Source organism: Lithobates pipiens, unplaced genomic scaffold (genome assembly GCF_037356315.1).
Source record: "Lithobates pipiens isolate NorthernLeopardFrog02 unplaced genomic scaffold, aLitPip1_a1.2 Scaffold_16, whole genome shotgun sequence".
Taxonomy (NCBI): Eukaryota; Metazoa; Chordata; class Amphibia; order Anura; family Ranidae; genus Lithobates; species Lithobates pipiens.
The window spans coordinates 111,331,032-111,346,851 of record NW_027507748.1 but is presented as its reverse complement, the minus strand read 5'-3'; the positions used below and the strand labels follow the sequence as shown (position 1 = coordinate 111,346,851).

The window sequence follows — 15,820 nt, the reverse complement described above, 5'->3', positions numbered from 1 at the left end:
GACTGTGCCCCCCGCCAGAACACACTGATCAGTGCTCGCTGTCATTGGCTTCCAGCATCGATTAGATACAATCGATACAATTGTGCCCAAACCCACTGTAGTTCTAGGGGGAAATAAAAAGAAAATAATTTTAACATTTTGATCAAAGGTCATAAAGGCACAAAACAGCATGATCATTAATGATTAGCCAAAAAAAGAATACATTTAGATTAAAATTAAATAATATTCTTTTCTTTTATTTTGCACTTTTAGAGAGCACGGACTATACTGGAGTTTGAGAAGAATTTACCAGTGTGGCTAAAAGCAAAATTTCAGCTTGGAGAATCATGCACTGTCTCCAAAAATGACAACAGAACCTGTTTAAGGTAATTGCCAATATGCCTATATAATAGTATAGTTACTAATTATTTCCAAGATATTTGATTTGCTTAAATTGGAAGTTAAGTAGTTATAAAGCTTTGTTGTTTTTTAAATGAAAAAACAAACAAACATGCCTATACTTACCTGCTCTGTGCAATGGTTTTGCACAGAGCAGCTCCGATTCTCTTCTTTTGGGGGTCCCCCACTGGCTCCTCGGCCTCTCCTCTTCATCAGGTGCCCATGCATGCTCACTCCAGAGTTCCACTGCTGCATCCTTTGACCTACCCCCTTGCTCCCGTGTGACCGGATTTGATTGACAGCAATGTGAGCCAATCGCTTCCACTGCTACCAATCTGTCCAATGAGGAGAAAGACAGCAGTGGGAGCCGATACGGTTATGCGTATCACTGGATCGGATTGGGCTCAGGTAAAGAAAAGGGGGGTCTGGGGGCAGCTGCAACACAGAAGATTTTTCACCTTAATGTCCAGAATGCATTAAGGTGAAAAGCCTTAAGCTTTTAGAACCACTTTAACTATATCCGAGCATTCATTTTTGATAATCACCCATCCATTTGTGTTTCCATTCTTTAATTGATTGAGAAAACACCCAATCACACAAGCTGAGGCCATCTTGAGTAAGGGCAAGTTGAATGAGAAAATTTTGTTCTGCTTTAAGCTGGAGCACTTATCTTTACAGAAGTTATACATGCCCCCCTTGTTTGTAGAAACATCCTTTACGTGTTTCACATTGAAAGTTAGATAGTTAATTAAGTTATCAGTCAAGGCAAGTCCCCTGTGCCATTTTTAGCAAACAAAAAAATAGATTTAGTAAGTAACAGGTTAGTAAGTAGAAGTAATAAGTAACATACAAAGGATGGAATGTCTGTTATGTCTCCAGTGCTTGTGCACAAATATAAGTATTAGAAGACAATATAATGACCTGAGTTCCAATGGCAGCATAAATGCTTAGCTTTTACATACAGTAGGTAATGAGTATGACTTTACACTTCCTATTCCATTGGTGATTAGGAATTTATATGATTAATCTTTTTTTCATTTTTTTTTTCATTCCTTAAACAGGATAAATGAGGTGAAATGGACTGAATGGCACAATCATGTCACCTGTATAAATGAAGAACCTGGCTTTGAAATGTTTCCTGGTATGTGAATTTGTTACAAATACATAGAAATATAAAGAAAAAAAGAATTCCATAATACACGTGGCAGTAATAGAGAGATGATAAAACATGGGAAATTCATGGGGATATTCAGGACCAAAAAGACCTCCAATTACACAATTTGTCTTTACAGAAATTCTTTTTTTTATCATTCTTTCCGACAAAAAATCCACAAAATAAAGACATAATTAATCATTTAAGGAACGTGGACAAAGTAATATGCCCCAGTGGCCAACATGCACAGAGAACCACTGATTTATAAAGAACAGCCTAATATTATACTGCCATTCCAAACCGTATGAAGGTAGATCATTTTTGTTGGTCATCCCCAGTGAATACATGGAAACCATCTTCTATGTAGGAGGTCTTGGGGCGGATTATGAGACAACCAAAGGGATACATAACATTTATTTATTAAAAACAGATTGCATATGTTTCTTGTTACCCCACAGTAGAAAAGTTCCCAGTTATTCCTTTATCATGGGACACCACTTTTATGTAGAATAGTTTGAACACATCCAACCCATTATGCTTCCTATGCGTTTCATTATGCTGTTGTAAAAAGGTGTTGATCTCCCCAGTATTTAAGATGTCAAATGAACAACTAATTCACACAATAAAACATTGATAAAGTGCAAAAGAAACAAATATGAATACTTTCAAACATACATGCCAGTATGTTAATTATCAGTGCTTTCAGTAAAGGTCTGGTAGTTATTGGAGCAAAGCTGACTTAAAGAGCAATCCTCCACTCTAAGACTCCTCACAACAAATTACCTTTAAAGTGGTTATAAATCCTTACATATACCCAGAGAAGTGTCTGGCCTCCGGTGATACACAGAGATGAAACAAATCTTCCTACATAAGTTGTACATGTTTATCTGCAGTCTTATATTTTCTACATCCATTCAAAGTGCTGAATCTTAAAGCTTGTCTGAGCTGACAGTTAGAAAAGGGGGCAGAAAGTTTAAGTTACACTCTGCAGGGCTTGGTGAGAAGAGCTCTGACAGCTGATTGGAGGGAAGGGAATGGACACCCCCCCCCCTCCACACACAGCTTGCAGGAACAGAACCTGAGGCTGTCAATCTGCTGGAGATCCATCCCCTGTCAAAATTGTTCCCTTGGTGTAAGGAAAATTTGTCAGAAGTGATTTATGCTGATAGAGGAGGAGCAGGAGGCAAGAGTGACATTTAGGGGGTTATTTATCAAAGGCAAATCCACTTTGCACTACAAGTGAAAACTAAAGTGCAGTCTCTGTAAGTCTGAGGGGTAGATCTGAAATGAGGGGAATCTCTGCTGATTTTATTATCAAATCATGTGCAAGCTAAAATGCTCCTTTTTATTTTCCTTGCATGTCCCTTGGGATCTACAGCGACTGCACTTCCAAGTGCACTTTCAGTGCAATTCCAAGTGCACTTTGCACTTGGGGCAAAGTGGATTTGCATTTAGTAAATAACCCCTTAAGTGCTCTTAATTGAGACACTATAGAGGGATATGCTTTGTTCTTATTTAATTTCTGAGGTTTACAACCACTTTAGGCCTAATGTTAAGCCCCAAACTAACCTTCCCTGTAACATTCACACAAACCCTTGATTAAAGAGAATAAAGTTGCTGTGGGTGCAGACACCCAGAATACCTGCATTAGCCTCCTATGACGTGCTGTAATTTCCAAGTCTCAGATCATTATGATGAGGCAAAACTTCATAGCTTCTCAGGAGTGTTAGCCCTTGTACACACGGTCAGACATTCCGACAACAAAATCCGTCAGATTTTGTCAGACGGATTTTGTCTGAAACTGGTGTTGCATACACACGGTCGGACATAGTTGTTGGAAAATCCGATCATTCGTAACGTGATGACGTTATTTAGTTACGACGAGACTAAGTTCAGGCTAGTAGCCAGCAGCTTTGGTCTAGGAATTTGATCTGAGCATGCGTGGCACTTTGTCCGATCAGAATTCTCTCCAAACAATCGGACAAAGTCCGAATGGATTATGTTGTCGGAAAATTTTTATATCCAGCTCTCAAACTTTATTGGTCGGACATTCCGACGGAAAAAGTCTGATGAAGCCCACACATGGTCGGATTATCCGACAACACGGTCCGATCGGACATTTTCCATCAGAATGTCTGACTGTGTGTGCAAGGGCTTAGAGTTTACTCTTAGCCCTGGGTAGCCTCACTGCCCAAATGGAATGTGCAGGAGGCAATAATTGACAGACAAGCTTCATCACTGGACGTGAGAGAGCTTTGCTTGTCAGCCATGAAAAGAAGGTTTGGAAGGTTGCTGCCTCTGGGTACCTTTGCTTTACATCTGCAGTATTGTTTTTCTAGGATGATATATAGGGGGAGATTTACTAAAACTGATGTACACAGAATCTGGTGCAGCTGTGCATAGTAACCAATCAGCTTGTAACTGCAGCTTGTTCAATTAAGCTTTGAAAAAAACGAAAAAAGAAAAATAACTAGAAGCTGATTGGTTACTATGCACAGCTGCACCAGATTCTATTTTTACCAGTTTAAGTAAATCAACCTCATGGTTTTTATTATTATTTTAATCAAAGCAGATTTATATAGCACCAACAGCTTGTGCAGCACATTACAAAATAATGAGAGACAGCAGTGTTGCAACAAAATTCAAGGCAAGAGGGTCAGGAGGGCCCCGTTTACGAGAGTTTATAATCTAAAAGGCAAGGGCAAGTGATACCAAAAGGTAATAATGTGTGGGGACCAGTTGTTCAAGAGTTACAATTTCAGTGGTTGGGTAGAGGCAGGTATAGGCTTCCATGAAGAGATGGGTTTTCAGGGATTGCCCACAGGCAGGCTAAGTAGAAGATAACAGTACAGGTTGGGGGGTTAAATGGGGGGTGGGAGAGGCTCTAAAAAAGTCCTAGACATGAGCACAAGAGGAGGTGCTGAAAAACACCTCAAGGAGGTCCCGGTACCGAAATCTCTTAATGTATTAACATAACATATAATCATGTGTCAGATAACAAACATACATTTTCTTATTTTATATTTTCTTTTCTAGGAATCAGCTATGCCAATTTGAATACTGAAGATGAACCTGAGAGTTATGAGAATGATCAAGCAGTTACCATTGAATTGAGAGATCTGATGGATCCAAGCATAGAGACTACAGTTTAGTATCTGCTGGGATGATGGAATGTTGATAGATACAACTGTCATTTAAAGTATATTACATTCAGATTATTTATTAAGACAATGCAATAGGCAATGATAATATGCAAGTGCATAGAAAGTTTACTGTAGTCCGGTTAGTAAATGATTCATTTCAAATGGTTGCTATGAACACTTTGGAAACACCTATTGTATAGTAATGTTACCTTGACAATATAACAATCCTCATTTTTCACCAGTGCCAGCAACATTTATATGATGGTATCTCCTTAACGGGGACATAGACACATATTTTAAAGCCCAAATGATCTCTCGGTTAAAAATTAGCTAAATACATCCTAGGTGTATCAAAACAAAAAGGTATGCAAAGCCTTAGTTTGATTCACTTAAAAACCAGCCACAGCCTTAGTGGAAAAGTCTGTACCCTGTCAGCATGCTACAGCGTGGGTCTCTTGTTCTCTGTGGGTAAGCAGTTGTCTCTTTGCAGAGGTCTGATGCTGAGGCACAGCCAGAGCTGTCCATTCAGCAGGCAGTATAAGCTTTGCTTAATGCAAGGTCATAGATTTGACTCAGTAGAGGGCGTATTGGACCTTTGCACTTCTTCCTGCAGAGAGCAAGGATCCCACTCTGTAACTGCTGGCAGAAGACAGGCTTTTCTACTCAGATTTGTAGCAACTTTAGAAAAAAAGAAAGCTGTAAGACATTGCATGCCTTTTTGTTGTGGCAATTAATTTAGCTGATTTAAACTAAAGATTCAATAAGGTTTTAAACCATAAGTAGCAAACTTGGATAACTAATGGCACTGTGCTTACTGTGAAACTACTATTTCCAGCATAGGCTGGGTATTTTGGAGAGCTACTAGTTGTCTTTGTATGCATAATGGTCCCTAGCCTTTAACAGCTTGCATGGCATAATTCGAAAGGAAGAAAAGCGTATTATGAGCCACCTTAAAAGTAGGTGTCTGTAATACCATTGGTTTAGAACCCCCGATACCACCATGAGCAAATGGTTCATGTTGGGGCTCTGCAGTTCCTAATGCATTAGGACTTGTACGTATGTTGAAGTAAAAAGAAGCAGGAGCACAAACCTATAAATATGGATTAGCTTTTGTTTTCATTTACATTTATAGCCCAGAGGAGTAAAGAAAAGTTGCTTGCTCCAGAGCTAATGGACCATTTGTATATAATGTAAAAAAATGTTGAGGAAATTGGGTTAAAATGTGTGAATTGTTCTACAATGAATGGGATGGAAGTTAGATGAGCAGTCATGTTGAATTTATAGGCCTTGGGTTAAGTCTGACCTTTTCTCCAAATCCAAATTATACCATAGGTTGTGCTGCTGCTTCTTTATGATTTGGGCTAAATAGAGGTTATAGATCCTGTTGGCACCCAATGGTCCAAGAGCACTTGAGTGCTCTTTTTTTCTTAGATTTTGCATGATGCCTAACTCTAAATTAAGTCAACATGTAAAGCCTTCTAAACTGTGAATAGACTTTACTCTATAGACAAGAATATGTAGCAATAAAACAATGTTCTCATATATATGAGTGATGTGGGTCATGGACTTATCCCCCATTAGGGGTTTATTACTCTCCAAGATTCATCTCCACTTTTTCTGACCATGATACTTTTAGCTTGGCTTCAGCTTAAGAAACTCATGTTTCTTGTATTCCTTTGGAAAAAAACACTAGAGGGACAGTGGCACAAAAATGCATGCCATCAGCCCCCTAGTAGATTGTCCAAAGGAATGCATTATCAATCTTCTCCCAGAGAAAATACTTGGAATACCAGGAAGCACGACTCTGGCACAGCTGGACTGGAAAGGATGAGAGATCTAGTCAGGGTCAAAAATTGAAGTAAATATTAAGTGGAGGCCCAACCCAGCTCATTACATATACATACAAAAAAAAGAAAACATAAACTTTAAATTAATAGCAAATATATTAGTTTGTTTGAAGAATAAAGATGTAGCATTAGGACTGTCAATTTTTTGCACTATTTTTATATGAGTTATCATTTTTGAAGAGAATGGTTTGTACTGTATTACAATTCTACTCATACTGAGTCTAAGTGGGTACATTCTGTAACGTTTTAATCACTGTAGATGCATTCAGCTAAGTTATATATTCACTCAGGTTTCTTATTCAATACCTGAAAGTCACTTTAAGAAGTTAATATTATTAACCAATATAGTTTTAAGAAGAAATGGTTAATAAACAATTTAGCTGCATGTATACAATGTTAAAATGATGTAATACCCACATTTTGTGTAAGGGATCTGCTGGAACAAAGATTATAATGTATATGCCAGTTTTATGGTATGTCTAGGCAAAATAAAAAAAATGCAATACTTCTTTGTAATACATATGCATTTAAACTGCTTTTAAATATTTCTTTAAAAAAGTACAGAAAAATACCAATTGTCCTGCCAGAAATCCAGTGAACACCTAACTTCCTATTTGAACTGTCAACACAGTACCTTTTCTGAGCTGAAATTCTTACCAGCGTTGTCAATCCTAAACAGTTCTCTCTTACAGGACCACAGAACAACCCATCTTCTCATCTCCATAATATAGGGAGAGGTGATCTTTAGTCCAACCGGGAAGAACTGAACAGAGCTAACAACACGCTTTGGGATTTCACTACACCAGAGAAAGTGTTGTCTGTTCAAACAGGAAGCTAGTAACTCATTGGATTTTCAACAGGATCAACAGTTATTTTCATGCACTTGCAGATTTTTTAAATTAATTTTTCATTTTGCTCAGACATACATTTTAATGGTAATAACTTGCAACAGCCTTCTTCTAAAGTTTTTACCAAAGAAATTGAATGTTACCAAGGCTTAGGGTGGCAGAATTAGTAGTGAATGTACTTACGGGCTACAGCTGGCATTACATTGTTTTACGGCTCCAAACACTAGACTACAGCAATTGCCACTTGGCCTACACTAGAAGTATGGGCCTGCAGTTTGATAAGATATTTTTATTGCACTTTATATATGGTTTGTAATAATGTTTGAATAATTTATGGTTATTTTGCAATGAAGTGCATTTTTTAGATTGCTAACTAAGCAATCGCTGCCGTTTTTACATTTTTGTACTCAAATTTTAGGCGCTAGAAAACAGATTTATTTATCCATCCGCACAAGACAACCTCAAAAAATGTTCCACTGTTGTCCCCTCTCCCCCTGCTATTCATACTGTGCCTGCCGTATGTGTCTTCTGACCCACTGGCAGCCAGTGTTGGAGTAATTAAGGAAATATTACATTGTGGTGGATCTTCCAGTGCAGTGTATGGGAATGTTTTCACATCTCAGGCGCCCCAATCAGTCTCCATCCACATTATTACATATTTCTGGATTTTAATTAAAAGAGCCAGCAGATTTTGGAATGATTGGACTAGGATAAATAATATATATTATTAAATGTTATCGGTTTGATGCAACATAAGTATTTGTGTTAAATCCAAGCTGCAGCCAAAACTTTTTTATTTTATTTTGGATAGTGGGGTGAAGAATCAAACTTTGTTGGGTATTTGCCATTGTCTGTCTCCCTGCTCATGAGATTTGTAATCTTTAGAGTGGGTAAGGGTTAGAACTTCTAGTGACACCCTTTAACACTGACATACAGGGTGTCAACTGAAGCGAAGTGGGGTGAATCTCAACAAAGCCACCAAACAGGAACTGAGGGAAAATCTCAAAGAGGACACAAACAGCAACACGGTACTCTTAAGCCTCATACACACAATCGGACTTTAAACAAACTTTCCAGTGGATTTCTGTACAAAGGGTGTTGGCCGTGAAATTGTTAAGCATACACACGATCTGACTTTTTCAGCCAACTTTCACCAAATTACATGGTTTTTCTGCTCTTTACTGCCACCTTTGGTCAACTTCTGTATTTTTGGTTTTCTGTACACACAATCGGACTTTGCTCCATCGGACAGCCAACATTTGTCCGGTGAAAACCGAAAAAGTTTATCCGATGGAGCGTACACATGTTCAGATGTGACCTTAAAACAGCTAAATTTGCATGTTTGTTGTCAAAAAGTCCGATCCCATGTATGGGCCTTTATAAGTACTAAGAGTTTGAAAAAAATAGTTTAGGCTGCAGTTGGGATTTAGGCTGGGAAACATATTTAAAAAGTTTAGACAAAAAAAAATATCATGCCTGCTTTGTTTAATATTGGATTTTCTTTCATGACTTTAGAATGAAAATGTTTTTGAATTAGAAATAATTCCTAATCTTACTGACTTTGCTGTGAAAACTTTGCTGTGCTGTTTTTAATTTTTTGGGAGCACTGGACTTTATTTAAGTAAAGATTGTGCAAATTGCAGTAACCAATCAAGATTCATATTTCATCAAACTACAGAAAAGTGATTGGGTCACTGCACTCTGTGCAATGGTTTTGCTAACAAGTCTTATAGTGTGCATCGTTTGAAGAAGTTGTCTTTTTACTGAGCATTTCCAACTGTATTTATGAAGTAATTTAAATTTCTACTTTGTGCCATTTATATATTTACTTTTTAAACTACCTCATATTTCTAAATATAAATGTGATGCCTTATAAATGTGATGTTCTTGAGAAAAAAAAAATACTTTTGTATTTCTTTGTTCAATATATTTATTTTGAAAACAAAATGCTATATTATTATATAAAATGTGTAATTTATTTTATTGCAATGACAAAAACAATAAAAACATATTTTCTAAGTACCTTTTTGGTGTTGATTTGCATAGTAGAAGTAAAAGCTTGTGCTGCTTTGCACATCACTTGTAAAAACTGAGACGTCCCCTTTTTGTTCTGTGAAGTTTGACATTCTGCCTCCTAGCTCAGAGGAAGGTAGAAGGTTTTCTTATCCTAAAACATTCTATGCATTAAGATAAAAAAATTTCTGTGTGTAGCAGCCCCCCTAATACTTACCTGAGCCCCATCTCTATCCAGCGATGTAGACGAGTGCCTTGGCCATCCAGGACTTTCCCTTCTGATTGGCTTAGACACAGCATGGGCCAGACCATGGCACCCTGTCTGAATGGACACAGGAGCTGTGGCTCGGCTCAGGTGCCCCCATAGCAAAGCTGCTTGCTGTGGGGGCACTCAACAGGATGGAGGGGCCAGGAACAACGGTGAGGGACCTAAGAAGAGGAGGATCTGGGCTGCTCTGTGCAAAACCACTGCACAGAGCAGGTACCGCAAGAATAAAATGTTTTTTTTATTTTTAAAGAAAAAAAAATGAGACTTTAGTATCACTTTAATTAGTCTGTGAGAATAAAGCTACATCCTCACAGGCCGACAGGGGTATACAACAGATTCCTGTGGCAAAAATCAACACATTTTTGCATCTGGGGGTCACAGGTGTGTGCAAGCCGCTGTGCCTGGAAAGCCTGTACAAAGCAATGACAGGCTGACAGAAGCCGCTGCTGTTCCCATATATCCAGTGGATACCTATGGTTAGGGACAGATGAGTGACAGTGGAAACCGAAAGATTGTGTTCAGGGTCAAACATCTATCCCTAACCACAGGATATGTGAATCTGCGTGAACAGTAGTGGCTCCTGTCAGCCTGTCATTGCTTTGTACAGGCTTTCCAGCCACAGCTGTTCACATACTACACCTGTGATCCTAGCAGCAAGAATCCACTATATTCTAATACACTACTGTAATCCACAAATAACCTGCGTGAATATAGACAAAGTGGTTGTAAACCCTTACCCACTGAAGTGACTAGGGAGAATATATATATATATATATATATATATATATATATATATATATATACACACACACACACACACACACACACACACACACACACACACACACATATACATACATATATATATATATATATATATATATATATATATATATATATATATATATATATATATATATATATATATATATATATATATATATATATATATATCCTCCCACATAAGTTATGCTTGCTGATTTGCAGCCCTCTCTCATCTATAAGCTGTTCAAAGTACAGACTTTGCACAGCATTACACAGCTCCAAATGCCAGGGGGCAGGGATCTGATGGCACACACAGCACATCATAGAGAAAAATAGCTGAGTGTATCCTGAAATCTGAGTGGAGGAGAGGACATACCCTCCTCTCATGCAGATAGCAGAAGAATGAGAGAGGAGACAGAAATCACACTCATTGCTTTGGATAGAGACGAGTACACACTACAGGAAGGTTTTGCTTTGTTTCAGAGGTTTGAAACCACATTAACCACTTAAGCCCCGAACCAATTGTCAGCCTAAGGACCAGAGGTCTTTTTACAATTTCCCACTGCACTGCTTTAACTGGTAATTGCGCGATCATGCAATGTTGTACCCAAACGAAATTTGCGTCCTTTTCTTCCCACAAATAGAGCTTTCTTTTGATGGTATTTGATTACCTCTGCGATATTTATTTTTTACGATATAAAAGGAAAAAGACTGAAAATAAAAAAAAAAAAAAAAAGATATTTTCTACTTTTTGTTATAAGAAAAATCGAATAAACTAAATTTTAGTCATACATTTAGGCCAGAATGTATTCAGCCACATGTCTTTAGTAAAAAAAAATGTCAATAAGCGTATATTTATTGGTTGCGCAAAAGTTATAGCGTCTACAAACTAGAGTACATTTTCTGGAATTTACACAGCTTTTAATTTATGACTGCCTATCTCATTTCTTGAGGTGCTAAAATGGCAGGGCAGTACAACCCCCCCCCCCCCCCCAAATTACCCCATTTTGGAAAGTAGACACCCCAAGGAAATTGCTGAGGGGCATGTTGAGCCCATTGAATATTTTTATTTTTTTGTCCCAAGTGATTGAATAACAAAAAAAAGAAACAAAAAGTTTACAAAAAGTTGTCACTAAATGATATATTGCTCACACATGCCATAGTTATATGTGGAATTGCACCCCAAAATATATTCTGCTGCTTCTCCTGAGTACGGGGATACCACATATGTGTGACTTTTTGGGAGTCTAGCCGCGTACGGCACCCTGAAAACTAATCACTGCCTTCAGGATTTCTAAGGGTGCAAATTTTTGATTTCACTCCTCACTACCTATCACAGTTTCGAAGGCCATACACTACTTGTGTAGTGTGTTGCGGCTGTCAGGGAAAGAAGATGATAGGCAGGGACTGTGTCTTTACTGCTTGGGAACCTAGTGCTGTTACAGTGGCTGGTGTGTGCCTCCTGCAGAGTATACACCTGAAGTTACCCTTTATTACTATAGTAAGGCTTACCTGTAGGTACCATGAGTAGCTCCTAAACTTGTACAGCTTAGGAGATATTCAGTCTATGCGCTGCTGCCGACGTCCTCTTCGTATGCGCCTGAAGAAATGGCACACTGGTATCATTTCTTCAGGACTCATGCCGTGACGTCAACCCAGAAGTAACTGCGGTGGAAGACATCAGCCGTGTACTCAGAGTACCAACGCCGATTCAGGGCATCGTTCTGAGGTAAGCATTCCATAATGAGCTAGTATGTGATGCATACTAGCTCATTATGCCGTTATTTTGCAGGGTTTGTTTGTTTTCCAAGGTTTACAACCTCTTTAAGAGCAATGCAAACATTCATTGTTGCATACAAAGATCTTTAAGTACATGACACTTGTTCTGCCAAACCAACTGTGTTCTCAAAAGTTATCCGATGATGCATATTACAAGGCTGCTCCATTTATGTTTGGCTTTAGTGATTTATTAAAGTTTTTTTTTTATTCTCATGTAGTTCGGGCCTAAAAAACGTACAGTACATACAAGTAAGTAAGCTGAGGATATGGCTATTATAGTTTATATAGATTTACACTGAACACTTTGTGCAGATAATATTATCTTCTGTGTTTTGATAAAGGCCTCATTTTTCTCGTAGTAAGCTGCTTCATTCACAAATGTTGGATACACGGTGTGCTCTCCTTCATAGGGAATGACTTTTCCATCCATTGTGATAAACATAGGGTCTCCTGGGTTTAGCGCTCTCCAATCCTGGTCCTGTGAGGCAAGATAATAAACAAAACATTTGGAATTACTAGTAAATAATGTTAAACCCCAAATTAACTTTGAGTTTGTCGACTAAATACATTCCAGGTGCATCAAAACAAAAAGGTGTTAAAAGTTTTATAATGATTTTCTTTGCAAATCAGCCACAGCCTGAGGTGAAATCTGTCTCCTGCCAACAGCTGCATAATGGGCCCATTCTCTGTGGGGAAGCAGTGGTCCCATTGCAGAGGTCCGACATGTCCTTTACTAGGTCAGACCTGTAGCTCTGCAATCAATAAAGGCCATGCTTCCCTGCTGATTGGAGAGCTTTGTCTCTGATTTAGCAAGGGTCATGTTGAACCTCTGCATTGAGATCTTGGCTTCCCTACAGAGAGCACAGGTCTCACTTTGTAATATTTTGGCAGGACACAGACTTTTCCTCTCCTACTGTGGTTGATTTTCCAAGAAAACTAATAATTCTGGGTTCATTAGCCACCGGGGGATCAGGGAACATCCTGCTCTCAAAATCTATTCAATGGCTCCTCAATGAAATAGGAGAACCCAGGAACTACTGTGGGTGCTTATGGATTGCTAGAGGGTTGAGGTAAATACCTTTGGAGTCGTGTAAAAATGATCGGGTGGCACTAGAGCTGCCCAGATCCCTTTCATCGTACTGCCAAGTTTCGGCTGTAAAAATCAACACCAAGTTCATGGCTACAGCAGCAGCAGCCTTAAACTTGCTTTACTATCTTGTATACCAGGACATGTAAAAACAGACCTTGGTAGACAAAGGGTCAAGGATGCAATTATATGTACCGTCATGTAAGCCAGTATGATTTGCACAAAGGCTTACAGAAAAAAAAACAGCCATATTTTTTTGTCTGTTAAGGTTCTCAGATATTCAGGTCATGATATAGCTAGTATTAGTCGCATTCAGCTAAACTTATTCTGTCATTTTGAAAACATTTTCCCACTTACCCAAGCAGCCTTAGTTGTAAGGAAAGAGGGAAATCTATACAATTATGGAACCAATACAGATAATTATGACAAACTACTACCGTGAAAACTACATTTTTTATGCCTCTAGGGCATCAAAGTCCCAGTGCTGCCTTGAAAGGAATAGCAAGGCTAACCTGAAGATTTTCATGAATAATAGCAGCAAGTTCACCGTTCTCATTCCTGGGGTAGTTGGTCTTCTCTAGCACTTTGAACACTTCAATACTACATGGTGGAAACTCTGAACCTGAGAGAAGTAAAAATATTATTTGAATAAAGTAACAATCATGAGACAAACTATACAGAATCCAGTTCAGCTTTTCCTATTAGGGCAATGTCCTCCCATTCATACACTGTGTGCACAATTATTAGGAAAGCTGTATTTTTTGAGGATTTATTTCATTATCGAACTACAGTGCTCTCGGGCAATCCAAAAGGTTAATAAACCTGAATATTTAAGAAAGCAAAAAGTGAGGTTTTGGCTTTCTTTAGGAGAATATCTATGTGTGCACAATTATTGGCCAACTATTGGTGTGCAGAATTATTATGCAACTAAATGAAAAACAAAATCTTTCCATCTTAGGCCCCTTTCACACATGCGGATGGTATGTCCGTATTTCATCCATCCGTTTGCGGATGAAATGCGGGCATACATTCATCCCTATGGGATAGCGGGTGTCTGCGGATGAGCATCCGCAGACACCCGCTATTGTCCGCCTCCGCAACTGTCCGATTCTGCAGACGGAGGAAAATCCTATTTTTCTGTCCGTCTGCAGAGCGGATCGGACGAACACGGACAGACGGTCCGTGCTCATCCGATCCCCATAGAGGAGAGCGGAGAGCTGACAGGGCGGTCCCTGCACAGTGTGCGGAGACCGCCCTGTCCGCCGCCGGCTCAGCGGGGACAACGGAGCGATCCCCGCTGAGCGAGCGGATCATTGCTGATCCGCCCCGTGTGAAAGAGGCCTTACGTGTTTATTTTCATCTGTTAAAGTGAGAATAATAAACAACTCAAAACTTACAAATAAAATATTTCTGGCATAAAAAATAAATAAAATAAAAACAGTGACCAATATATATACACTCTTCTTTTCAATAACAGTCATAAGTCTTCCATTTGTGCAGTCTGTCAATCTATTGATTTGTTGACGATCAACTTTTTGTGCAGCAGCAACCACAGCCTCCCAGTCATGGTTCAGAGGGGTTATGGTTTTCCTTCACTGTAAACCTCCCATTTAAGAACAAGTTTTCAATAGATTTTAGGTCAAATGAGGAGGGGAACCATGTCATTATTCTTTCATCTTTAAGGCCTTTACTGGCTAGCCACACAGTGAAGTACTTTGATGCATGCTATGGAGCATTGTCTTGCATAAATATCATGGTCTGCTTGAAAGATGCACTTTTTCTTGTAACACTTCTTGAAGAAAGTGTCTTCTAAAAACTGGCAGTAGGTTTGGGAGTTGGATTTTAAGTCCATTTTCAACTCAAAAAGGTACAACTAGCTCATCTTTAATACCAACCCATACCAATAACCCACCTCCACCTTGCTGATGCCTGAGTCGAAGTGGAGCTCTGTGCCCGTTACTGATTCAGCCACAGGCCCATCCATCTGGTCCGTCGAGAGTCACTCTCATCTCATCAGTCCAAAAAACCTTTGAAAAAAAATCTGTCTTCAGATATTTCTTGGCCCAGACTTGATGTTTCAACTTCTGTGTCTTGTTCAGTGTGGTAGTCAGGTTTCAGCCTGCCTTACCTTGACCATGTCTCTGAGTACTGAACACCTTGTACTTCTGGGCACTCCGGGTAGGTTGCAGTTCTGGAATATGACAGCACTGGATGATAATGGGTTCCTGGTTGCTTCATATTAGATTATTCTGAAATCTTTGGCAGTTAATTTGCATCTTTTTCTCAACATGTTTCTTGCGACCTAGTTGACTATTTGCAATAAAATGTTTGATGGTTCTGTGATCATGCCCCAATATCTTAGCAATTTCAAGAGAGCTGCATGTCTCTGAAAGAGTATTTACAATTTTTGACTTTTCAGAGTCAGTTAAATCTATTTTTTGACACATTTTGCCTGAGGAAAAGAAGTTGCCTAATAATTATGCACACCTTGATATAGGGTGTTGATGCCCTTAGGCCACACCCTCCCTCATTACACAAA

At 38.9% G+C, this 15,820-nt stretch overlaps 2 protein-coding genes across 4 annotated transcripts in view; one reads left to right on the top strand and one right to left on the bottom strand.

The window, feature by feature from the left end:
- LOC143981971 (transient receptor potential cation channel subfamily V member 3-like) overlaps positions 1-9,391 on the top strand; it is a 36,346-nt gene extending 26,955 nt beyond the window's left edge. The window contains exons 15-17 of the mRNA XM_077480264.1: positions 253-365; positions 1,440-1,519; positions 4,568-9,391. Coding sequence (XP_077336390.1) covers positions 253-365; positions 1,440-1,519; positions 4,568-4,683 — 309 coding nt within the window. The 3' untranslated portion in view covers positions 4,684-9,391. The remainder of the gene's footprint in view (positions 1-252; positions 366-1,439; positions 1,520-4,567) is intronic.
- Positions 9,392-12,360: 2,969 nt separating this feature from the next.
- The window catches only part of ASPA (aspartoacylase), a 28,044-nt gene continuing 24,584 nt past the window's right edge, over positions 12,361-15,820 (bottom strand). For all 3 annotated transcript variants that reach the window (XM_077480262.1, XM_077480261.1, XM_077480263.1), the window contains 2 exons: positions 13,794-13,903; positions 12,361-12,672 (listed from right to left, as the gene is read on the bottom strand). In XM_077480262.1, the coding sequence (XP_077336388.1) occupies positions 12,475-12,672; positions 13,794-13,903 (308 nt within the window). In that variant the 3' untranslated portion in view covers positions 12,361-12,474. The remainder of the gene's footprint in view (positions 12,673-13,793; positions 13,904-15,820) is intronic.